This window comes from Leuresthes tenuis, unplaced genomic scaffold, assembly GCF_036924035.1.
Source record: "Leuresthes tenuis unplaced genomic scaffold, fLeuTen1.0.hap1 SCAF_16, whole genome shotgun sequence".
Taxonomy (NCBI): Eukaryota; Metazoa; Chordata; class Actinopteri; order Atheriniformes; family Atherinopsidae; genus Leuresthes; species Leuresthes tenuis.
The window spans coordinates 31118009-31144720 of NW_027325370.1; the positions used below are offsets into that span (position 1 = coordinate 31118009).

Consider the following 26712-nt stretch of genomic DNA (forward strand, 5'->3'; position numbering starts at 1 on the left):
TGTATCTGATTTAAAACATTTGATTTGTCTTTGGAAAATATTCACCCCCTTTGGCATTTTTTAATTCGGTTTATATATTGCCAAATCCCAACAAACATCATCTCAAGGCACTTCAGTGATACAGTCCAACACAATTATACTCCCAATTTATTGTAATCATAATCCAATCAAATGTACTTGATTAAATTAAAATAATATCCTAGCTAAGGAAACCAACAGATTGCACCGAAACGTGTCCTCAGTCCAATCTCCCGTCCTGAGCCTGAGGCGACTGTGGAAAGGAACGACTCCCTCTGGCAGAACCAGAGCCAAGAAGAAACCTCTGGCAGAACCAGACTCAGGAAGGGTGGCCATCCGCCTCGACCAGCTGGAGTTTGAGAGGACAGAAAAGAGGGGGGGGGGAAACACCATAACACCATTCAAAGGATACCTGTTGGAACAGGGAAACACAAGTTAATAACCACAATAATGTCACATGTACATAAAATCAATTGAGAAATTAAACAGGGGGAAAAAGAGAGCAAAGTGAGGAAAGGTGTGACAGATGAGGTCCCCCAGCAGTCTAAGCCTATAGCAGCTTAACTATGGGATGTTTCAGGATCACCTGAGCCATCCCTAACTATAAGCTTTATCAAAAAGGAAAGTTTTAAGCCTAATCTTAAATGTAGACAGGGGGTCTGCTTCCTGAAGCCAAACTGGCAGCTGGTTCCACAGAGAGGGGCCCGATTATTGGGATAACTGAATCCCAATGACATGTTCAAGCTCTTTATGAAGTGCTTTCTTATACGTTATTAAACTATCTTTCCAGACTAATTGAGACTCTTCTCAATTAGAGGAACACCACTGTCTCTCCAGCTTTCTTGCAGTCTGCTTTAACGCATGCAGCTGTGAATTATACCAAGGAGCCAACCTCTTCTGACTGATTACCTTCCTTTTCAGAGGGGCAACATGGTCCAATGTTGTACGCATTGAAGCTATAGTGCTGTCAACAAAAGAGTCAAGTTCTACTGGAGTAAAATTTAGGTAGCTGTCCTCTGTCATATCTGCACATGGCAGTGAAGAATAGGATGATGAAATCAACTCTTTAAAACTGGTTACAGCATTCTCTGATAGACAGTGGCTTGTAAAAGTATTCGTACCCCTTGAACTTCTCCACATTGTCACATTATGACCGCAAACAGATATATTTTATTGAAATTTTATGTGAAAGATTAACACAAAGTGGCAGAGAATTGTAAAGTACAAAGAAAATTATACATTTCATTAAATAAAAAAAAAAAACTGAAAAGTGAGGTATGCAAAAGTAGGGTAGGGTTAGTAATTAATTAATTATCAATCAATCAATTATCAATACTAATTCCAGAACCCAATGAAGAGCAGATGCTTGCTTAATCCAACTCAGGGTTGTGGTGGTGGGTATGAAATATGATGTCCACGTTATTTTAGGGTTAAGGCTGAATTCCGCTGAGATTGATCTCAGCTTGGACTCTTAATCATTTTTGGCAGATCTCAGAGGGGTATGTAAGATGAGATGGTTGGTTAGAACTACAAGTGAAACACCCTGGGGATGAAGTTAATGAACGAATGGAGAAAATAAATGATTCAGTGTTTTCTACCCGTCAGTGGTGGGAGGGGGCAGGGGCAGATCTCCATTTCATACGCGATTGTCGCTCCGCGAGTCTCAAGCGACGACAGGGAAATTAATTCAGGGGAAGGTCCTCCTCGCCTGAAGGGGGCAGCAGCGCGCCAGCCCGGTCGCAGAGCAGAGAGAAGGCGGAAATGTCAAGATAGTCGTTATCATACAAATGTCTTGTTGGTCCAGTATGCATTAGGGTCGTTAACGTTTGGACTCCCTTAAAGCCACCCTGTCAGACAGAGACAACGGCAGAGTGCCCCCCAGCCTGAGCCTTTTAACGACGCCCCCTTGATTCAGCAGAGATCCAGACGGAATACGGGCTGACACTCGCCTGCGCACTCACCTTGGCAGTTTCTTCGTAAAGATTTCAACAGCCGAGGAGCCAGGATGCAAGAGGATTGTTCGTAAGCAACGACTCTCATCCACGGTGAGTCCCAGAAAACGGTTGGAGCAGCTGGTGTGAAGCGTGGCTGATTTTTGTTTTAGCACGGGTTAGCTTGTAGTGTAGCACGGCTCTGTCGCCATTAACAACGTTGTTATCGACCAGCATTAAGAAAGTTCCAGCGAATGACCGGAAATCATAAGACAGCCGGTGGTTGTGGAAGACTGGGAGGTTAGCCTGCTTCATGAGCCGAGCCAAGGCCGGCCACAGTTCCAGGAGGTGAACGGGTTATGTTGATGTGCAGTTCAGGAGATTCTGACGTGCACAGCGAAACTACCACGCGCGCAGTGTTCCCTTAAAAGCCACAGCTGGGTGGTGGCCCATGACCCCCTGGAGACTTCATCAGAACTGTCCCTGTTGCTTTGCACCAGGAGCAAAGCAGTGAAATAAACTGTACTCTCAAAAATAGAAGGGTTGAAGTGTATTAAGAGGTAGCCATCATGAGTGGGACATAAAGTACAGCCTGATGATAAGATCCCAAATAATAATGAGCTCAGTCCATCTCTCGGGCATCTGGTTAGGATGCCCCCTGGACGCCTCCCTGGTGAGGTGTTCCGGGCAGGTCCCACTGGCAGGAGACCCCGGGGAAGACCCAGGACACGTTGGAGAGACTATGTCTCTCGGCTGGCCTGGGAACGCCTCGGGGTCCCCCCGGAAGAGCTGGAGGAAGTGACCGGGGACAGGGAGTCTGGGTTTCTCTGCTCAAGCTGCTGACCCCCCGACCCGACCCGACCCCCGGAGAAGCGGCAGATAATGGATGGATGGACAATGATGTTCCAAACAGGAAAGTCAAATTCATAGATACAGAGCCGATTTAAAAAAAAAAAAAAAAAAAAAAAAAAAAAAAAAAGCCCAGCAGACTGCATCAAAACTTCTCTTTGATCCAATCCCCGTCCTGAGCGTGCAGCGGGCAATTTTTCAGGATCTTTTGGTCTGCTCCACTTGTCAGGCGGGTCCTCTTTAAGTGATTTCTTGGTTGAGAACAGGTGTGGCAGTAATCAGGTGTTTGCACTCAGCTTTCTAAAGATGTGACGCACCACAGTTCATTTGTTGGAACGGGGGAGGCAGTCACTTTCACACAGGCCATGTCGGTTTGGATCTTTTTCCCCTTAATTAGAAACACCTTCATTTAGAAACTGCATTTTGTGTTTACTTGTGTTATCTTTGTCTAATATTTGAATTTGTTTGATGATCTGAAACATTTAAGTGTGACTAACATACAAAAAATAGGAACTCAGGAAGGGGGCAAACACTTTTTCACACCACTGTATGTATGTACATACATACATACATAATGTAATTAATAACTAGTGTGTGCCTTGGTCTGTGGGTTAGCGCCCTTCTGTGAACTAAAGGTTGACCGTTGACACCGAGACATCACCATGAGCGGATGCTTTATGTCCTCTGACTACATCCTGCTCGCTAAACGCCGTAACCACCATTCCAGCTGTAAGCTCATCGTTTTAATTCACATGATCCTGCCGGGGCCAGCCACTGGTCCTTCATTCACAGTGCACTCGCATCATCTCACATTACAGCACGGCTGGCTTCCTTCACAGCCACCTGCTGCACAGACACATCTCACAAGCTGCTTTTTGCCCAGTCTTTGTCCAGATTCCAACACGCTTTCTGAAGAATTTCAGCAGCCCCCCTGTGCAGAGGAAATAAGAGGCTACGGGGGCAAGCCCACCACCTTCTGCTGTGTTTTTGATTAGAAGGAACTCCAGAAGCTGTCGCACTGAACCTCTACTGCAGGGATGTCCAAAACCGGTCCTCGAGGGCCGCTGTCCTGCAGGTTTTAGATGTTTCCCTGCTTCAACACACCTGGTTCAGATGAAATGGATCGCTTCAAAAGATTGTTACGTTCTGCACAAGCCTGCTAATGGGGAAACATCTAAACATCTAAAACCTGCAGGACAGCGGCCCTCCAGGACCGGATGTGGACATCCCTGCTCTACAGCAAACATCTGCCACTTTAGAATAGTTAGGAGATAACGTCCTACACTGACAACTTTCACGACTGATCTCAACTGCTGGGGCGCAGCGGGGTGCCAGGAGTCCAATTCAGGGTCTCCTTTATGCTGTGGAGAAAAGACCAGTGGTCGGCCTCATCTGGGCAGCCTCTTATGGGAATTTATTAACAGGAACAGGAAAGATACATGCCCCACAGCAGCGTAGAAGGAATTAGCAAAGAGGGTAGATTGTGGTATTCTTCTACTTTCTGATAAGGTTCTGTGCGTACGTGGCCAAAACCCAAACCCTGTTTGAGTCTGCTGATGACCTCACCAGAGAACACGGTGACCTCTGTCAGGCGTCAGCCCATAAAATTCTAACTGAGGCCTTCTGGGTGTCATAGGAATGAAAACTGATTCTGGAACAGGTTTAAGGTGAAATAGATGAAAGCTGAGTGTGTTTGTGTAGCAGAAGCCGGGCACAGGTGAGACGTGTTGTCCGCTCAGCGTCACTGTTTAAATCTAAGGAATGGAAATGAAAGTCATTGAAAAATGTATATTTCATGGGTTCACATATGAATGTATTGAGTTCTGCATGTTTCTCTTGATGTAGCTACTATTAAATCTGTTTTGTGAGCCAGCGGCCATAGAGAAAGCCTTGCAGACGTAACAGCTGCCTTGCAGCACACTGCTCTGATGAAGTGGTTCTAACTTGTTGGATTACTTCTGACGGTTTACAGAAGACACGGGGCTGAAGTCTCACACTGACCAGAACAGTATTTAACTTCACATGCTGCTGCATCACTAATGGCCACAAGTCTTTAGACTGGAAGAACACACTTTTATACACTTTGTTGTAGATAATCCGTTTGCACTACCTTTACTGTAAATGTGTGGATGCCACTGACGCTTTTGCCAGACAGGCTTTTAATGGACTTTGTCATGTTTCGTCCTCTGTCTAGGGCCATGTCTCTGGTTTTTTCCCGACCCAACCCCATACCATTTCACTGCAAGAAGGAAAAGAGAATGATGGCAGAAGTGAACGCATCCCCGCTTAAGCATTTCGTCACAGCAAAGAAGAAGATTAATGGAATATTTGAACAATTGGGGGCCTACATCAAGGAGAGTGCATCCTTTCTGGAAGGTACCGGTCTGCCTGTCGGGGACACAGGCCACTTTACATCACCACAAACAACAATGTTCATGCTTTGTTATTGAACCATTTCTATAGTCCTGATCTGAATAGGAAAGAATTTGGTGCCAAAATAGTTTAGGTTGTGGTGGTTCCCCCAGGACGGGATGTGCAACCGTTCTAACCCTAACCCTTCAAAAGAGCCCAGAAAAATATTTTGATCTGGAGCCACAAAACCTATTGACCCTTAAAAAAAGATGTCATGCTGATATATTGCCAGGTAACGGGTACCCCAGGTATGAGAATGTGACTGTGTGATCACCTCATTATTGCAGATACTTACAAAAATGCAGAGTTGGACCCAGTCAACACCGAGGAGCAAGTCCAGGAGGTCCAAGGTTACCTCGCCAAGGTGGCAGGGATCGGCGAAGTGCTCGCCCGCCGACACATGAAGGTGGTTTTCTTTGGGAGGTAAAGTTCTAGCATTTAACAACTTTATGTATTTCATCTGGATCAAACTCGCCTGTACCTACAGCTGAGCATTTTGCTTTGTACAAAGCAGATACTCACACAAATGATACTTGACACATATTATTTACCACCGTTTTATTTCAAGATTGAATGAAACGTCTTTTCTGTCAGACCCGATGAGGTCAGGGTATAACCCAATGTTCACATGCACGTAATAACTGGCTCTCAGTTTTGGGAAATAACATGCAGACATTTAGATTTTAATGCTGTAATGTTCCTCTCCTCTTTTACTCGATAAATAAATATATGAGAAAGTGAATGATTAAATGTGTCATTTATCCATCAATTTATTTTTTACTGACTTTATATTTGTTTCTACATTATTACTTTTTTTTTTTTCAGCCTTTTTCCACTCAGGTGTGTGGTATAAGGTGGGCGTTACTAACTGTGGTCTAAAGCATGATTGGAGGGCTCCGGTTGGTGAACTCAGGCAAACTGCTGACTCAGCTCACTGTAGCATTCAGTGCGGTTACATGCGGGCAATCAGATCGGATTAAAGGCTAAATTACAAAAAAACTGAGTTATTCAGCTCATTTAGACACCTTAATCTTACTTTAAAAAACGGAATCGGATCGGATTACTCGTGATCGAATTAAAACCCTGGGATAACTCAATGCAAACGTGCACTGAACGTGCACGTAGACGACAGCGGATCGGATCGAGCGTTCTGCGCATGCTCCAGATTTTTTCCCGGGATCATCACCCGGAAGTGGAAGGAGACGATATTACTGTTGTTGTCGCCGCCGTCAGAAAGAAACAAACAACGCGATGGAGAATGCGCCGTTGTGCATCGTCTGTGCCATAACCAGCTCATCACAGATGTAGAGGGACGCAGCTTCATCTCGCTCTGCGTTCGCCATCTTTCTGAATGCCTGAGTTTGTTGTTGTTGGTGGTGAAGACGTCAACAGGAAGTGGCTCTATTAGCGATAGCTGAAAAGGGTACAGCGCCACCTATTGTACCGGGGTATGACATGCTTTGTGCCAGTGATTCCATTCATTCACCGCCATATATCCAAGGATAATTACCCTCAGATAAGGAGCATAACCCAACTGTAGCTGTAACCCAGTTAATCTCATCATGTAGGCCCACTGACAGACACTATCCACTATTTACAGCAACCTCTGTACTTTGGAAATGATTTGAGGGACTTTCTCCCTCTAGACATGTCCCATAAATGAATATTGAACATTCGTGCAGGTGGATACATACAGGGCTGGTAAAGGGAGGTTCTCTGTGATCCTCTGACCACAACCTGTTGGTGGGTCCTGAACTATGGAATGTAGCAGTCTCTTGTTGTTAAGCACTGCATGATCCTTCTCTAGCAGCAGAATGTCTTTTCTCACACAGTCCACAGCATCAGACATTCTCCAGTCAATGGCCTGATTCCACTCCACTGCATGTGTACTGGGACAGGGATGATGGTCAAACTTTAAACGGAGCTCACCTCAGCTGTGCTGAATGTTGTCTTCATGTGATGTGAGAATCCCACTTGCACAGAGGTGGTCTTTGGTTCACAGGGATCAGACACAAAACTGGCTTGTGAATCAGTAGATCACAGCATAACTCTTTAGGAGCTTCCTTGGGTTAGTAGATTTTACGCTGTCACAAAGTGGTTCTGTCCAAAAGCAAAGTTCCCGATGCGCAGGGATGTGTGCAGAGGTAGAGGGTGAGTGATCCAGTGTTCCGTGGTGTTTTCCCTGGGCACTGAAAGTCAGCTTCTTGGCTTTTGACCTTGGTTTTAACCTCTCCATATCTTTCCTTTTCCATCAGACAACTTTTACAGACTTTATCCAAACAGAACAAAATGTAACCGCAGGAGCAAGTCAGATTAGAGGCTGCACCTTGCAATGTGACTTACCTTCACTTTTTCTGTGCTTCACCAATCGCAGGCGATTCATCTGAAATTAAGGAAAATATGTTTTTGCTTTAAAATCCAACGTGTTTGCATTAAAGATCAACCTAAAGCATGCTTCAGCAGGTTGAACTGACTAACAAACTGCTGACATGTTGGTTGTTCCACAGGACCAGCAATGGGAAGAGCACCGTGATCAATGCCATGCTGTGTGACAAAGTGCTGCCATCTGGAATAGGACATACCACCAACTGCTTTCTGAGGGTGGAGGGCACGGACGGCAATGATGCCTTCCTCCTCACAGAAGGCTCTGAAGAGAAGAAGAGCATAAAGGTCAGTAAAGGAGAAGATGTCTTCACAGCTTCAGCTTTGGGAAAACTGTGTGCGTGCGTGCGCATGTTTAAACCCAGCTGACACAATGATGTGTGTATTAGACGGTGAACCAGCTGGCCCACGCGCTCCACCAAGATGAAGACCTGGATGCTGGTAGCCTGGTCTGTGTCATGTGGCCTAAAGCCAAGTGTGCTTTGCTCAGAGATGATCTGGTGCTGGTGGACAGGTAAGAGCCAAGTCGTACGTGTTTACAGCTTGTAACTGATATGTTAAATGGTAACTTTATTCTATATGTACATATATATATATATATATATATATACTGTATTTTTCGGACCATAAGGCGCACTTAAAATCCTTTTAATTTTCTCAAAAATCGACAGTGTGGTGCATCTAATGTATGAATTAATCCTGGTTGTGCTTTCTGACCTAGAACAGATTTTATGTGGTGCACGGCGCTCAAAAATCTGTCAAAATGTTTTAGCACGACCTTGTTAAGCTACAAAGCTGCACTGTTTGATGGATTGAGCATTACGGCCACCGTAGTCACGAGCCTCGCAGAGTAATACGATCTGAGCTTCAGCATTAAGGTGTGTGCATTCATTCATTCATTTTCTGAACCCGCTGCCCCAAAAATGGCTCCTGTTCAGAGACATGCTGACGAAGCGGATTTGAAACTGAAACAAGTGAGCTGAATAAAGTTTGACTTGTCTGAGTTTTGTTTCATTTAATGCGCTTTATAGCCGGAAAAATACGGTACCTGTGTGTACATTCCCAGTCTGCCTGACTCAAAGCACCTTTATTTGAAAGTAGGCGAACAGGAAAGGAGGCGGAGAGAGGAGGGGAAGATGTGCCGTTAAGGGCCTCAGTGTGTCAGGGAACTACAGACTTTGTACATGGGACACCAGCTGAGCTATAGGGCACTGCCCTGATGCTGTATACTGTGCTCTACTTGTTCTCCTCTCCAGTCCAGGTATCGATGTTACCACTGAACTGGACAGCTGGATTGATAAGTTCTGCCTGGATGCTGATGTGTTTGTTCTGGTGGCAAATTCTGAATCTACTCTGATGCAGACGGTGAGAGACAAACAAACAGCTGTGTGTTTAATCCAGGACTAAATGAATGGTTGTATAAAAGATGAAGCTGGAATAACCTGCAGCACTGTAAATAAGCACTGATGCAATTCAGAAGTAATGTGATTACTTAGCCACAGTTCCTCTATCGGGCTGCTGTTGGCAGAACTATCTCTGAGCCAGCGTGTGCCCTGTGGGGCCGCTGGCCTGCAGTATTAGCCCTAACCTACCCACAATGCATCACCCAACCTGCCCTGAAACACCTCCAGAGTGGGACTGTGCAGTTTCCACACTACATTTTAAAAGGTGTATACTATGGTGTGACGATACCTCAGCTCACAAGACGAGAGGAGATTTTAAGAAAACTACCATGACAAAATATGATTGGACCAACAGACTTTTATTTAACCCACATGCACTTTGAAATGTTTTAGTATAACTCTTTCCATACAGGATGTAAGCGTGAGCTTTTAATAAACTTCTTCTTCCACAAAGTGAAACTAAATCCCCGCGGTGTACGGCATTATTTTCATACAGTGCTTGCATATCGTACGTTCGGTCGCTCTGCTGCCGTTTATCGTTTCCGCCAAAATGCTGCCAAACAAACGATTTGAAAGTGGCGGGGGCGTCTTCAGGGGTAATACCGGTATTTTCCTACGTCATTCTGGCTGCTTGCTGCTGCTGCTCCTCTTCTTCTTCTTCTTCTTCTTCTTCTTTTCCTTCTCCTTTAAGTTCTGGCAGGCTCGACATGGCAAAGGCACTTTACTGCCCCCACAGGTCACAAATAGAAGTGGATAGCACACAAATCTCGTCGAATTATCGAGTTTAATCTCGCGAGATCTCGTCACACCCATAGTGTACACATAAAGATCCAATATGGGCAGAAAAAGAAAGCACTCAGTTAAACATGAGCATGTAACTGTCTGTCACAGCAAACAATGTGCACTTATTCACACAAAGCGAGCACAGGAAATGCTCTGAGTCTGATGTAAAGGTGGAACTGTTGCACAGGAAATGCTCTGAGTCTGATGTAAAGGTGGAACTGTTGCACAGGAAATGCTCTGAGTCTGATGTAAAGGTGGAACTGTTGATCACAGCAAACAATGTGCACTTATTCACATAAAGCAACGAGCACAGGAAATGCTAAAAAAAATAAAATAAACCTTCCACATGAAGCAGATTTCATAAGAAACCTGTCAGAATCCCGTAGAAGTCAGTTAGAACCACTCACAGCTGTCCACCTCATGCACAGAGATAACCAGCCAGCAGCCAGGTGGAGCTGAGTTTCACCTCCGGACAGATGTTGAAACATCTCACTGCTCAAGCCCCAAAGTGACAATAGGGAGGCTGTTGGTCCTGGCTCGCACACACTTTCCCCCTTTTGGCTCAGTAGAACTTTTTCAAACCTTTTTAAAAAGTTGCCAATTTTGTCCTCCTGCAGGAGAAGTCCTTCTTTCACAAGGTCAATGAGCGTCTCTCCAGTCCCAACATCTTCATCCTCAACAACCGCTGGGATGCTTCAGCCTCGGAGCCTGAATATATGGAGGAGGTCAGTATGCTTTGCATCAACACACGTACCCTGAGAGCTACATTACAAAAGGAAGGAGAAACTTTTTATCGAGGATGTAGTCTTTGCAGATCGTTATGGACAATGAAGTTGTTAAGGCAGGCTTTTAAGAACTGTGCACAGTTGTGCTTTGACAAAAGACTAACTGTAGTGCAGTTTAAAAAACCACAGCAGCAGCACAGTGTTGATGCAACCAGAATCAAAGTAGCAAACATCTTGGATGGTTATTCTAAACAGACGCCTCTTTCCTGTAGGCTGATAACAGTCCTATGCATGGTACAGCTGGTTCCGAAGGTAACATGAAGAGGACTGCATGCTTGTCTGTTGGTTTACACACAAAAAGCATTAATTCATGCATTAATTCAAGCTGTAGAGACACAGAGAAAGCTGCTTGGTGTGGACGTTTCCCCGGGCCTCCCACATGGGGCCCGGTGATGCTGATGGAGGGCCTGTTGAACTTTTGACAGCTGCTCTGTTGGATAATCCTTATCTTAAAGCTCCAACAGACAGTCTTGTCCTGGGCAGAGTTCATTTAGTGTCTTTGTTTCTTTCAAAGAATGTTTGAAAATTTGCTGTTGAAGTCAGATTATAAAATAGTTTCTGATAGGCTGGAAAAAAAAGCATTTTCAGAATGACAGAACACGAGAACAGTGTGGTCTGTTTTTAACTTACAGTGAAGAAAGGTTACACAAATCTCGTGAAACAGCACTATATACAGTGCTATTCATTTTTGGTGTTTTAGCATTTCCTGATAAAACTGCATTGAGCTTTGTTGTATCATATCTGAGTTGTATCCTCCAATTGATGCCAGACTCACAGTTCAGTTCAGTCTTTTCCCTTTCTGTTGAAAAGGGTTGGCAGATCTTTGAAAGTTTACCCCTCATCTACATAGTTTGGGACAGTTCATGTTTATTTTGATATGTTGTATCAGGTCCGCAGACAGCATATGGACCGCTGCACCAATTTCCTGGTGGATGAGCTGGGTGTGGTGGACCGAGCACAGGCCAGCGACCGCATCTTCTTCGTCTCTGCCAAAGAAGTACTTCAGGCTCGTGTGCAGAAGGCCCAGGGAATGCCTGAAGCAGGTGGGCGTGTAGTCTGTGGAATCTGACAGGCTTTGTACCATCTCAAAAAAAGATAAAAGAACAGAACATCAGATCAAAGGTCATTTAGGTACCATGAACAAAGCCGTGCACTGTCCTGTATCTGGTGACATAGTTGTTTCTTTGCAGAGCGCACTAAATGTGGAGTGTGTGGTTTGTCAGCCAGGCTTCTTTCAAGAAGCCATTTAAATGCTACATTGGACTGCATCAGAAAGCCAGATGTGCCATAAACAGAGATCAGATGTAATCTGAGAACAGTGTCATGCCATAGAACGAATAACCAAACGGTAGTAAAATCAAACTGCATATTGTTTTTTGTTTTATATGATTTCTTTAAGGTATCTCAGAAAATCGCTGTCAGTAAAATGATAACTTTGATCATTCGATGCATGTCCAACAAACCGTTACTGAGCTCAGTAACTCAGTAAGAGATTCTGTGAAGTTCTTCAGTGACTGCGATCCGAGCGTGCTCAGTTTGGAGAGGCACTTAGGAGTCCTAACAGGGAGCTAAGCTTACAGCAAATTAGCTGATAGCATGTTTTACACTGTCAGCTATGACGGTAAAAATGAGTGAAAAGCCTGGAGCATGTCTTTAAATATTTAAATTATTCTTTGTTCCACATGCTGTAGCCTGTGATTGAACGTGTCGGATTCTCTGTGAATGTGTTCAAGCTCAAGACTCTGAACAACAGAGAAGCTCTGAGTTTGAGGATGGCTCAGTCCAGTAGTGTGCCATCAACAGCCTGAAGTGTGCAGCAACACGTGGGAGGAAGGCTCCGTCTTTGTGATGGGTTGTGACTTGTTAAGTGCTTTCTAAAAGATCATTTCAGACTGTTATTTAGATAATATTCTGGGCAGGGCCAGTTCAGTCAGGTGGTTTTGGTAGGAAGGGTCAGGTCATGTGGTGGTATGAGCGCTGAATATTATCAGAACAAATAATGATTGCTGTATTATTCTTGTCCTGTTCCAGGTGGAGCTCTTGCTGAAGGATTCCAAGCCAGAATGTTTGAGTTCCAAAACTTTGAGAGACGATTCGAAGTAAGATCCTTTATGTGAAGCAGTATTGATGAGTCACTGGTTTGAATGTACACATAAAGGACCTGCATTTATTTGACCTCAGCTAGGTTCTGCAGTGTACATTACCTTTACACACACTCTCAAACAGCTGACTCGCTGTACTCAGCAGCCATCGGGAGCAGCTCGGGCTTCATTGTCTCTAAACGCTTCAGTGTCTGAGTGATCAGGCATCACACTGCCAGTTGCTTTGTTGCCTGTTACATCCCTTACATGAAAGCAGAGGTGGCCTCGTACAGGACAACCACACCATGTTTTAGGCCAAAGACTAGATGGGAAAAATGGCTGGTTGACTGATTTATTGTGAGCCCCTCTACAGGCTTGTGAAGATACATACACAAATAGACATCTAAGATGATTCCTTTTGACAGAATTAATCTTTTTGATTGACACCTGTAGATAAGGCAAACAGGGAATACAAAATGGAAAAAATTAAGTAAAAATAACATGGAAGAACAGATTAACTACCAGCCACAACAATATAAAAGCTAATGTGCTGCAGTCATTTACAACTCCTGGTTTACACCTGACCTATTCCCTTTCAGCAGCATCGTCATCCACACTTGACTCTTAGAAATACTCTGGCTCTTACTGGAAGGATGCAGTCATTTACGTCCCTCTCTTCTCTTGAGTTAATGAGTGCATTGCTGCTAACCTTTCTGTTTAGGAGTGCATCTCTCAGTCTGCAGTAAAGACCAAGTTTGAGCAGCACACAGTGAGGGCCAAGCAGATTTCTGAAGCTCTGCGCCGCATTATGGACTCGGTACACATTGCAGCCCAAGAACAGAGGTGAGTGTTGTTTTACACTGGACATACGTATGCACTGTGTCGGCATCACATCTCTGACGAGTTGACGTCACATCAATGAGATGCGCTCATTAAGAGGATTGAAAGGATTTTATTCCTGCAAAATCGTGTAGCTGCCATTTCCACAAACAGCCACCAGGTGGCACACGTGAGCTATCCATGTTCAGATACATCTGGCAGCAGCTGGCAGCAGCTGTCAAGACATTAGCAGCAGAAGTTGGTCTTTCTTGTGAATTATTTATAAACTGGGTTAGGGTATCTTTTGTGTTTTTTCCCACGATGGAACTAAAACAATCCTTTTTAAAAAAAAAAAAAAAAAAAAAGTGCTGGTGCCTGAATCGATACTTAATACAACAACTCTTTTTTTTTAATTTGTTATATGGATGAATAAAATGAATGAATCAAAAGTTTAAGCCTTAACAGTTCAAGGGACAATTTTCTGCTTCTTCATCCTCACAAACTGTGGTCAATAATCCAGGTGATCATGGAGGCATCCACCTGTAAAATAACACTTCAGGCTTAACTGTACAAAAAAAAAAAGAAATCAAAGAACATGATCCTCACAGTGCTGTCTGCTTGGACCAGGTGAGAGTGGGCTCTCTGAAGCAGGTAGATGATGGCATCTTTGACACCTGCCCCAGGATGATTGGGTGGGTCCTGAAATGTGTTCACTTTCTTGCTTTAGCTGAGCCATTAACAGTCTCTGTAGGACTTTCATGATGTGTTCACTTATGTAAATGCTCAAAAGAAGAAAATAATAAGACCGTACGAGGCATTCTCTGCTCAACATGTATTCTCAGTTAAAGGCAAAACTCTTTGGAACATGTGACCAGAATTGAAACTATGACACCAACTTTCTGTTTCTGAGTTTTTGTTCGACATGTTTTAGGATCGATAAAGTTTTTACCTACAGCTGTGTTGCATACTTTTCTTATACATAACTGATTTCAAACAGTAAGATGACATTTTTAAATGACCCCTTTGATCCATCAGTGCCCATCCAGAAATGAGTGTAACTTAGGTTCTACATAAGTATGCTGTGCCTCACACGCTACATATTTAAACTATCGATACTGAGTATGTTAATATCATGAAAACTGTCCTCTCACACTGTGAGTTCTCTTTATTCAGTGTTTGAAGATGGGTAAGATGTCCCCTAAATGGTTCCATTGAGTAAAAAACCAACATTTTGTGTGTGTGTGTGTAACGTGTGTGTAAGGCCAGTTTGTGTCATCAGTGTGTGTTTCTGTGTTCAGAATCTATTGCCTAGAGACCAAAGAGGACCGTCAAGACCGATTGGAGTTTATAGATAAACAACTAGACCTGATGACTGTGGACTGTAAGGCCAAGATCAAGAACATTACAGAGGAGGTGGAGAGACAGGTGAGCCCCCAGCATGACACATCACACGTTCAGCTGCAGCTGCCTTTTATAGTGTTGTAACAGCTATCGTTCTCTGTCCCTGAGCCGGCGGTGATTTAAGAAGTGATATACTTTACAAAGTTAAAAGTCTTCAAGTCAAAGAATAGATTTATTTTCACCTCCAAAAGTAGTGTTACAGGTGCTGATAATCATACCTGCTTTGTGCTCAGGTGTCCAACACCATGGCAGAGGAGATCAGGAAGCTCCACTTGCTGGTGGATGATTTCCACATGGACTTCCACCCATCACCTGTGGTGCTCAAAGTCTACAAAAATGTGAGTTTGGACAGTAATTGCAGTGACTGTATTTGCAGGATCCTTTTGGTTCTGGAGCGAGCCGTGTGTGTGGACTGATGAGCTGTAGGTGACTGTGGGCTAATTTATCCTAAAGTTGGGCATCTTCAGAAGCTGCTTAGCGTTGTTCAGAAAAAACTGAAGTCCATGTTAACTGGATAACTGAGGTGCTGATTCATTTGTTTGTTTAGGAGCTCCACTGCCACATAGAGGAGGGTCTGGGTAAGAACATGTCAGAGAGGTGCTCCGCCTCCATCACCAGTGCCCTGCAGGCCACACAGACAGACATGATTGGTAAGAACTGTTAACTCCTGTCACACCCAGCCACCAACAGTCTGCTGTTTGCACAGCTCAGGCTTGTGTGTGTGCTGCAGATCTAAAGCTGCAGTGAGGACTGTAGCCTGCATGTGTGCATTTTCTTTCCCTGTCTGCCATGGTAAATATGAATGAACTGTGATGTTTTCCTACTGAATATTTTATCTTCAGCTGTGTGTGTGTGTGTTTGTGCACAGAGGGTCTGAAGCCTCTGCTGCCCTCCTCAGTCAGGGAGCAGGTAGACAAGATGGTTCCTCGTCAGTGCTTCAGCCTCACCTACGACCTGGCCTGTGACAAGCTTTGTAGTGACTTTCAGGAGGACATCAGCTTCCACTTCTCTCTGGGATGGACTATGCTGGTCAACCGCTTCCTGGGGCCCAAGAACACCCGACGGGCCCTCATGGGCTATAGTGACCAGGTAACAAGCCCAAGGACATACACCAACTTTCTCAGAGCAGTGCTTAAGCACCGAGCTTGTTCCTGAAAAAGGTTTAATGAATCATCAATACCAGTATCCTTTAAGACATAGAATATATGTCACATGGAATCATTGTCAAAAGATTTTGTGTTCCTCTCTTTAAACCTCTTATTCTTCTCGATGTGACTATCCCAGATTTCTGCATTTTGGGATCCCTGTTAATCATGCTGAACCATAAAAGTGAAACGGAGGATTTGTGATCATCTGTAGGCTGAAGTTCACGATGCTGTGGTCTCTGCATCCAAAGTCTGAAGGTGGTGTTTAGTGTGAGAGCACATACAGAGGGTGAAGCTTCCAGTCAGCGCAGGCCCATGTTTAAGGGAACATTTACCCTTAAAGTGATGCTTTTCCACTGGAGGGAGGGGTTGCAGACAAAAATATTTTGTAGATGTGTAGTTTTACCAAAAATGACAAATGCTTTGGTAATCTCATTTTATTTCTTCTGTTTGCATTCTGCTTCTTCTTCTTTTTTTCACTGTTCGTCACCTGTAACGGTGCTGGCATGTAGAAATTACACATGCAGCCAGTTAAAATGGACAAGTGTTGACTCAACTTTCCTGTTGTGTGAAGGAAGAACAAAGTCTGAATACTTGAACCAAATTAGTGAAAAAGTACAGATGATGTCAGGGCTTCAGGTCCATCTCGAGACATCTTAATGCCAACCACCACACTGAAGCATATTTCCCTGGATGTGGATTAAAGACAAAAATGGATAAAAGATTGCAACAAAAACCCAAAACAGTGAATGGAACCTAAATAAACCACCAAACAAATTCAAGCTGACTTGCAGTATAACAGTCAGCTACCTGTGTGAATGTGAAGGAGCGGCATGACAGGAGACCGTTACTGCTTAAAGAAGCCAGATTAAAGCTTGACTAAATGTATCTGAGGAAGCCATAATCCTTCTGGAAGAATGCCCCGTGGACAGAGGAGACTAGGATGGAGTGGGTAAAGCTCATCATTGGGCTGTTTACAGAAAATGAATCTGAAGGCGAATAAAGAATTCAAGGGTGTATAGGGCCCACTGGCAGAGGGCTGGGTCTCGCCCAGAGCCGGTGAGCCTCGCCCAGAGCCGGTGAGCCTCGCCCGGAGCCGGTGGGTCTCACCCGGAGCCGGTGGGTCTCACCCGGAGCCGGTGGGTCTCACCCGGAGCCGGTGGGTCTCACCCGGAGCCGGTGGGTCTCACCCGGAGCCGGTGGGTCTCACCCGGAGCCGGTGAGTCTTGCAGCTGCGCAGTAATCTGGTCATTTCAACCCCTAAACCCAGATTAAAAGAAGTCTAACCTGCTACAACAAAAGATTTAACACACAAACTTGGAGAACGGGAATTAACAATGTTCTTTCCATGTGATTTGCAATAAGCTGCCCAAGAACCATTAGATCTAAACTTTGGTGGGTTGTGTGATGAGAGTTATTGTTAGGATCTCTGTGTAGACTTGGAACTGCTTTATGCTTGTGTGTAATACATGTGGTGGAAAAGAGGCTTTAGTGGGCAACAAGTGCTTTAGAAATGCAGTACTTTACTGGAGGTGAGGAGAGGAGCTGTAATGCATGTTACGAATTGAGAGTTTTATGAGTAGCTGTTTTCACTCCTGTGTATTGAAGATGTCATGCAGTTACAGCTCTGTGGATACTATAAATATGAGCTCAAGTTGTCCTCTGAAGGAATTCTCTTTATGATGCTGGATGAAGTCAGGAGTTGCTACTCAGCTGACACCTCAGCTCTGCTGTGTGAACTGTTTGGGTCAGCTGTGTCATTGTATCAATGTGGAGCAGCAGTTCCTGTGATCTGGGAGCTAAAGTGACCATGGCCTTTTAATGGAGTCAGCTGGCTGAGAGGAGAGGATGGCTGATGATTGTACCATCATGGATTCATTGGGTCTCAGATGATCTTTTTAGCAGTGGCCTGGCGCAGTCAGTTAAATAAAAGGATTATGACTGTTTTGACCAGATTAATAAGCTAAATGAACTGTTTGTGTAGTTTTTAGCATTTCTTACCAAGTTGAAACACTTTGGAGCAGCATCTTTGGTGTGGACTGACCACAGATGCCACATACAAGCACACATTAAAAAATTGAACTTCTTAAGAGGAAAATGTCAGGCTTATGGCCACTGTGTTTAATATTTTTCTTTGCCGTTCTCTTTGTCTTCACAAATTGACTTTATAAATACAGAAACCGTTATAAAGAAGTGTCCAACAGGTTTATTATTACACTTTGGACACAAACATCTTCTTCTATTAACATTAAAAAGATAGTAGTTGTAGTGCTCCACTCTCATCTGGTCAAAGCAGACAGCACTGTGAGGATCATGTTCTTTGATTTATTTATTTTTTTTGTACAGTTAAGCCTGAAGTGTTATTTTACAGGTGGATGCCTCCATGATCACCTGGATATAGATAAACTTTACAGATGTAGCTCCATGTTTTCCTCTGCTACAGCTTGGTCAACCTGCTGGGCAGCATGTGGCCTTAACTGACCTTAAATCTACAGCCTGAGTCCATTTTTTGTGATCTGTTTCAGAGTGTGTTTAAGGTCATGTCAGATGGAAGTTTTGAAGCTGTCATTTTTTTGTGTGTGGGGTGGGGTGGGGGGGGGGTGAATACTGTAGTAGTGGCACGCGCCAAAGTACTTTTCTTCTTTTATAGTAGATGTTAAGAGGACTGTTGTTCCTGCATCAGACGAGAGAATGCGCTATTCCATAATTAAATATCCCATTTCCAAGCTCAGCACAATGGCATAAGCCACGTCATCATCGTCTCCACTGCTAAACTTACTGAGTGGAAGAGGGAAAGGAGCAGACCACTCCCTTGTTCTCTGCTCACCTGAACTCTTCCAGCTTTTTGTCCCATCCAATCATGTCTGTTTTCTTCTGGCACGTTTTTAACAATGCATTAAGCAGTGAAAATAACTTTGAAATTTGGTGCATGCCACTTATTCATCAGTAGATGTGATGTGACAGTGGGAGATGTGATCATTTCATAGCTGTCTGCTTGTTCAGTGGAACAGTTGCTTCATTAAATGATGGGAGTCTGTCACACACTGAAGCAGGCCCTGTGCTCTCTGCTTTCACCTGCAGGTCCCCCGGCCCATGGCCTTGACACCAGTCTGCACCAGTATGCCTCCATTCCCACAAAGCTCCATGACCCAGGAGGAGCTGATGGTCTCCATGGTGACGGGTCTTGCTTCCCTCACTTCTCGTACTTCCATGGGTGTTCTTGTTGTTGGCGGTGTGGTGAGAATATGCACAGACACACACTCCCATTATACATTAGATTAGATGATAAAGGCTTACAGTTCAGTGACCTGGTTAAGAAGGTAAAAGACACACGTGGTTGACTGGAGACAGAGTGGACCTTAACATGAGCTTTGGTAGGATTCAGCATACGCCTACAGCATGGATATGACTGACAGACCACTACTTCCTTGATCCTAATAGAAAAGGGCCGTCTTACCTTGAAAAACATCAGAGGGGTGGGGCTAAGGGATAGTCAAGAGGAGGACATGAGTCACAGATATAAGTTTGAACAACTTGTTTTGCGATATTGTTTTAGTTTTTTTTTATCTACAGCAGGTGTGCCAGTGAATTTGACTTAAAGCTGTGCTATAAAGCTGGTAAACTTTCTGGCATTTTGCCGGTTATTGAATGCATAGTGTTACTGTGAAACTGTTATTTTCTGAGGTGGTTATCGTACTGGGGCTCTTCCACTGACTACCAGATGCATTAATTCTCTCGTTATACCCTCATTCTTGACTGATTTTAAGCTAACTGTAAACTCAGGTGATTCACGTGATGTTTCTTCAGTCCTATCCGGCCTCAGTGTGTTGAAGTACAGAGCGACCAGATTCCATGAGGCTTCAGCTTTGTTGATGTGTGCAGATTTGGAAGGCAGTGGGCTGGCGTCTCATAGCCTTGTCACTGGGCCTGTACGGGCTCCTCTATGTCTATGAGCGCCTCACCTGGACCACCAAGGCCAAAGAAAGAACCTTCAAGAGACAGTTTGTGGACTACGCCAGTGAGAAGCTGCAACTCATCGTCAGCTACACTGGATCCAACTGCAGCCACCAAGTCCAGCAGTGAGTTTGATCAATGATTTCTAAGGAGAGTGGAGAACCTTAGCTGTCTTTGTGGTTCAGCATTAAATGCCAGCAATGGCTAAATCTTAATCTCTTGGCTACTGTAACCTTTAGTAACCCTGCTCTTATGTGTGCTGTTGTGGTAAACAGGGAGTTGGCAGGTGTGTTTGCGCAGCTCTGCCAGCAGGTAGATGTCACCCGTCAGAACCTTGAAGATGAGATCAATAATATGAACAGCAAGATTGAGCTGTTGGACAACCTCCAGAGCAAGGCCAAGCTTCTGCGGTAAGAATCTCAGCACACGGAGTGTAAAGAAACCGCCAAAGAGCGGAACCATTTGTGAGCACCACATGAAGGGGGGCAGCTCGTAAAAACCTCAGCTGGTAACAGTACCGGGTGAAGTAACATTAAAGAACAAGTTAAGATCACTGTGCAAGGCTTTAGAATCTCCTCCTCTATTTTAGGAATTGAATTAGTTGCAGTCAGTAATGGAGCCAGTCAGGCAGGAAGCTGCAACACAGAAAAGACTTCTGTGGTACAAAACTGGTGCAGACCAAAGCTCCACCATAACTAACCTCCTTGAACAGTGGTTGGGATTGGGTCTAAAATACAAGTTGATGGTTTAGAAGAGACTATCGCTGTTGTTAGCTTAGAAAGATCAACTGGGCAGAAGCTGTCTAAATACAAATCAGGTTCTAAAGATACTTCTAAAGCTGCTCTACTTGATGATACATCAGTGATAATAGTGGGAAGGATTCCATCAATCATCTCTCTGATAGAAACAATTTTATTGATAAAGAATCTCATGAAATCATCACTGCTGAGAGTTAAAGGAATACATGGCTCAACAGAGCTCGGACTCTTTGTCAGCCTGGCAACAGTGCTGAAAGGAAACCTGGGATTATTCTTATTCTCTTCTATCAATAATGAATAATAAGCAGTTCTAGCTTTACGAAGGGCTTTCTTCTACGTTATTAAACTATCTTTCCAGACTAATTGAGACTTCTAAATTAGAGGAACGCCACTGTCTCTCCAGCTTTCTTGCAGTCTGCTTTAAAGCAGCTGTGAATTATACCAAGGAGCCAACCTCTTCTGACTGATTACCTTCCTTTTCAGAGGGGCAACATTGTCCAGTGTTGTACGCATTGAAGCTATAGTGCTGTCAACAAGAGAGTCAAGTTCTACTGGAGTAAAATTTAGGTAGCCGTCCTCTGTCATATCTGTACATGGCAGTGAAGAAAAGGATGATGAAATCAACTCTTTAAATCTGGTTACAGCATTCTCTGACAGACACCTTCTATATGTAAAATTCTTCTCAGAAGCCGTATAGTCAAGTAATGTAAATTCAAAAGTTATTAAAAAATGATCAGACAAGACAGGGTTATGAGGGAACACTGTTAACTGTTCACTCTCAGTGCCATAAGTCAGCAGATTAAAATGCAATATAACAAACAAACCGCATGATCAGAAAGTCTCTGACTGAAAACACCTTCATGGTGTGACATCAGGCAGGCCGGGTCCTTCCAACATCTCTACCACAAATAGCGTAATTTCAGACAAAGTTAATTTTCAGCACAATGGTTCTATAGTTGTCATGGTTTCCTTGTACCTCCATGCAGCCTTTTATCAGTGCTGCTACAACAGAAATGTTTGAAGCTGACTGTTTCCACACATACTAACCCTCCAGAAAACTGGATGGGCCAGTTAAAATGGGCCAAAAAGCCCAAAATCAGCCAGACACTACCGTTAACGGTTACTGGCCTTGCTGGTGTGAGGGGGTGGCTACGGGAGGACTTGATGGCAGCTGAGCTGGGTGGTGGCGGTAACTCGTCGTCACTTGTAACCGTACTTGATATGTCGGGAGTTTCCTTGTTTCTTGGTGAAGCCATATGAAAACAAGCTAATTCACTTTGTTTTGTCGTGTTTGCGGCTCACATTAGCGATCGTCTGTCTCATTCATTGCGTCCTTGAAAAGCTTGCACCATTGTCATTGATTTCATTGGATCACTTGCTGGTGCCGCTGCAGCCTGTTGGCAGGCTCCACGCGTGGGGCAGAATATGCTGATTGGGTGAGAAGCGTTCCCTCAAAGCTGTCCTCTGGCTGCTTGTTGGATGAACAGCTGGAATGAAAACTGATGCAGTGTCCGACGGTGGGCCCAACAGTAGCGCCGCGGGTGTTCCCAACACATTTCACTGCCCTCCAGTGGCTCTACACCTCCTTCACTTCACAGAAATCTGCTCAACGTGTCTAATGCATCATAATGCAACAATGTTGTGAGCAAAAAAGTAACCTAATGACACATATCCTTAAAAATAGCAGAGAACATGAGGAAAAGCTGAGACTCCTTGTTCAGAACAACGTTGTACATTAGTCTGTCAGAGGAGGACATGAAACAGCAGATGGCAGCCTATGGATGAGCTTTCAAACATCTCCAGCTCCTATCCGGCCCTTTGCTCGTGTAACAATTCAAAGAGCTTTACTGTACAAGCCACACTCCATCACACACGCATATCCAGGCACCAACAGGTACTTTCATTTGGGTTGAACCGGGCCTGTTGGGCTAGACGAGCACCACCTTAAAGAAACAGGACCTCCTGCCCTCTGCAGCACCTTCAGACTGCAGGAAGCTTTTCATCCTGCTGGTGACTGAAGGAAGTTCCCCCTCCTTTTTTATTTGGTACTGCTGGAACTGCAGCCAGTCATAGTTCATAAAACTGCGTGTAGCTCTGTAGCTCCTCCTGCTTTTCCTGGCACAGTAGCAACTTAGGAGTGAAGCAGTACTTTGAAAGTGGAGATCTGTAAAGGTTAAGTCTGACAATTGCAGGCTTCGGGTTTGTGTGTGGAGAAGAAAACAAGTGAGGCAGAGCCTGTAAACCAGCTGTTTTTTACCTGCTTTTCAGCTAAAAGGGCTTTTTCCAGCCTGGAATCGGTGTGCCACAGGAACCAGGGGCTAAACGGAGTACCTTTGAGAATATCGTCACCAACCTGTGATTGGTGTAGTGTTCCCAGAGCTGTTTCAGTCACCACAGGTTTAGCACATTAGGAACTTCTGCAGCATGAGGGCTCAGAGGGCAGCTCAGGTCTGACAGGGCTCAGCCTCCTCTTTAGATTCGGCTGACAGAGGCACAGCTGTGGCAGTGAGCTCCAGACTGAGTGACGGAGACGGCAGAACAACGTTGATCTCTGAGCACAACGCGTCCGACCTGTACAGCAGTGTAACAGCAACTGATTTTGAGCAGCTGAAGCTCACTTGCTGTTTTCACGTTTGATTAGCTTTATCTGACCTTTGCCTTCTACCGGAGTGAAGATGCACAAGATCAGGGCTGAAATCATTCTTCAGCTCTTTGACCATTAAAATTCTGGGTGCTGCTATTTGAAATGCACCTTTTCTATGTGAATCTGAATGAGACCGTTGTAAAGCTCAGCCACTGTATTTGTTTTTAGCCCCTCAGACGTGAGCCTTGATGCTTAAATGTGTGTTTGTGTCTGTCAGGAACAAGGCAGGCTGGCTGGACAGCGAGCTCAACATGTTCACCCAGCAGTACCTCCACCACAGCAAGTGACCCAGAGCACAGCATGTCTGAGAGGAACGTTCCCCGTCTTCACACTTCTGAACTTCAAAGGTTGTCGGAGCAAATTTCTGGAGTGATCGTAAGGTTCTGAACGGAGGAGGAGCTGACTTGAGTGGAAGGAGGTGGTGAGTGGTTGGGAAATAACTGGATCAGCACATCGGCGTGGGAAAAAAATCATCTGACTGACCTGACAACTGAATGTTCCTCTCTGTAAACCCTGTGTTGTTTCTTCAGCACCGTGCACATGTGCACGACCCAGACGTCTGCAGAGGAAAAGCATCTGATTAGAATACAAGCACTGATAAGTGACTTGCACCAGCTGCCGTCACCATCTCCACATTGACCTTGAAACTGAATTTAAATCTATTACCTCTCTAACATGTACATTTAATCCTGTATAATCTAATTTAAACACTTGACAAGTGCCATGCTGATATAAGGCAGCACACAGAAAATCTGTTTGTAGAATGAGGAAATGAACTGAAAACATGAAAAGAATTGATGTGATCTTGTTTGAAATGAGTTTGGCGCTGGCTTGCTTGCTTTTTTTCAGATGGCTTTAAAGCTTTAAAGTCTGAATGGTCGGCACTAAGAGTGGTTTGTTTGCTGTGGACCCTTCAGGTACGAAAGGTACGAGCTTCCCTGAGCAGCCGGTGGGTGGATCTGCTTGGTGCTGCCTCAGCTCTGTGCTCAGATTTTACTTTGACCAGCGGGTCATAGGTGACAAAAGACACATTAGAGATTAAACTTAATTTAAACTATTTATTGTAACTCTATGTAAAAAAAAAAAAAAAACAAGTCTGCAGTGATTCGTACCCTTTCACAGTAATCCCTCAAATTATAATTAACGAGTTATTTTCATGTTTTACTGGAAATTTGGACTACTCCTCCTCAAGTTCTTCAAGCCATTTTTATCAGTTATCATTTCTGGAAGGTATACATGGGCCAGGTGCCTGAAACATTAGGACTTGTCCATTTAGTCTAAGACCAGGTGATCAGGGCGAGGGCCTCAGAGAGGAAAAGCCTAGTTAGGTGTGCTACAAAAGCCAACTTCCCAGCATATTAAGTGAACCGTCGCCTTGAAGCTGTCAGCTGACTGTTTTAATCCACACAGCAGCTCATTAAGTGCTGTGGTGACCAGATCAATGACCATGTGGAATCGGTTCAGTGACAGCTTTACAGCAGACGGTGTGTTGCAGTTTGACGCTGGTGTGTGTCTGCAGTGATGATAGAAAATGCAGTTGTTGTTTTCTCCCCCTTCATTTAGGTGGGAGCCTGGTCCTAACTCAGAACAAATACCTGGAGACATTTCCAGTCTGCTTTTCCAGACTTTTGATTTTATTTGCTGAAATTAAATAAGATATCCTAAAAGTTAGCAAGGTAAAGTCTTCTGAAATCCCAAATTAGAAAACTGCTGTGGTCCAAAATCCCAGTGAATGCATGTTAATACAATGAAAGCAGCAATGAAAGCCTCTGACTTTGGTCTGAGGCCTGCAACTTTCCAGGCCATCAGGTGTGGCCACCTGAGCAGCTGCTCTCCAGCTCACAATGCTGCTGCTGGCTTAGAAAAGCTACGTCATCAGCCTGCAGACTTTGCATATCGATTCTCATGTTTAGATAAAGAGATTAAAGCTTTTCCAACAGACTACTGTGAAAGGCTATGAACAGTTTAAATGTGGCAAATTTAGAAAAAAACTAGAAATGTCACTTCCAGGAGTCATTTTCAGCCAGTGTCAGTCTTTTTCATAATTATAGGCTTAACCCTGCTTCACTGAGTGTGCTGTTGGATAAGTTCTTTTTAAAAACAGGGGAATGCTTGTTAGATTTCTGCTAACTGTGACAATAAGAGTTCCAACAATGTGAGTCTTCCCTGCTCTGACAGAAGCAGCCTCGGTGTGTTCTGCTGAAGATGCCAATCTTTACATATAGAATGATCCACTGGTGAAAAGGATGGCAAATGTTCCTAAGCAGCTGCTCAGTGTTTTCTCAAACGAAGGGGAAAATAAGCTGTTTTAATTAGAATTTTTGCTCAGCTTTGCTGTCGGTAAGCAGAGGATGGACAATACACACATTGTTTCCTGCTTTAGGTCAGTCTGAAATTGGACTATAAATCTTACTACGTCCTCTGGATTCTAACTTGATACTCCCTCCACATTCTGTGATGTCTCTCACTGAGTCCCAAAGTATCCACGGCTTGCTTAAAAAAGCTTTCACTGGGGTATGTCATCAGTTACGTAGCAGCTATTGTTAAAGAAAGGTTTAAACTGTCTCCCTCATCACTAATTCATGAATTTGAGTTTTTATCAGTTGTGCTAATAAGCTGAAAAGTCATTGTATGCCAACAGTCCCACTTTTTGAGAAGAAATTGTGCTTTGTTGTCTGAAATGAACACATTCTGTAATTTGAGCATTTGTCTTTGAAAGTTGCAAAAAGAGGCCACATGAGAGTGGGCGTGGCTGTAAAAGACAAAGTGCAGGTGTGCAAAGACTGCGTGATGAACTGCTGCGCAGGAGTTCCTTCAGAGGGAACACGTGCACTTTAACTACCAGTTTTTCTTTGTGTGTGTAATACGATGTTCTGGTTGTATGGCTTCAGGAGGTACTGCATGCAGTGACTGTTTGTCTTGTCAAAATGTTGAATCACATGTATATAAATAAAGAATAAAGGTGATACCAACTAAACATTCTTGGTTTTTTTCATTTTATTTTGAGGGATCAGGGCAGATGGTCTTGAAATCTTTTGGGTTCTTTATTTGTCATAAAGTGTGAAACTCGTGGGATCCTGTCATTTTGAAATCAGTTTAAACATCTTCAGGTTATTTGTTTTATCAGCCTCGCTGACATCGCACTCAGTGGAGTCACTACGCTGCTTATTAACTCACTGAGTCAACCCAAACGGGTCGATGGAGAGGCGACGGTGGTGCCAACAGAAAAGCAATGCAAACCGCATAAAAGGAAGTAAAACTTCGTATTTCACACACGATTAAACTATGACGTGAACGCATTAAGATGCATATGAGCTGAAAGAATAAGAATACCTTTATTCGTCCCA

At 44.1% G+C, this 26712-nt stretch overlaps 1 protein-coding gene and 1 long non-coding RNA gene across 3 annotated transcripts; one reads left to right on the top strand and one right to left on the bottom strand.

Annotated features, from left to right (window-relative positions):
• Positions 1–92: 92 nt before the first annotated feature.
• LOC140272431 (uncharacterized) lies at positions 93–2063 on the bottom strand. Its single transcript, XR_011907917.1, has 3 exons — positions 1980–2063; positions 1617–1726; positions 93–430 (listed from the first exon to the last, which is right to left on the bottom strand). It is a non-coding gene; the product is annotated as an uncharacterized lncRNA (long non-coding RNA).
• mfn2 (mitofusin 2) lies at positions 1934–26096 on the top strand. Of its 2 annotated transcripts, XM_072367877.1 has the most exons (18): positions 1934–2063; positions 4993–5174; positions 5498–5633; positions 7718–7880; positions 7982–8106; positions 8849–8957; positions 10396–10503; positions 11453–11606; positions 12595–12662; positions 13366–13487; positions 14762–14888; positions 15098–15202; positions 15412–15514; positions 15733–15953; positions 19091–19246; positions 19892–20088; positions 20239–20373; positions 23583–26096. In XM_072367877.1, exons 2-18 carry the CDS (start codon positions 4997–4999, stop codon positions 23650–23652), a joined length of 2277 nt encoding a protein of 758 aa, XP_072223978.1. In that variant the 5' UTR covers positions 1934–2063; positions 4993–4996; the 3' UTR covers positions 23653–26096. The 2 variants fall into 2 exon arrangements, with proteins under 2 accessions (XP_072223978.1, XP_072223979.1); XM_072367878.1 differs by lacking the exon at positions 4993–5174 and having other exon boundaries at positions 1978–2063.
• The last annotated feature ends 616 nt before the right edge of the window (positions 26097–26712 follow it).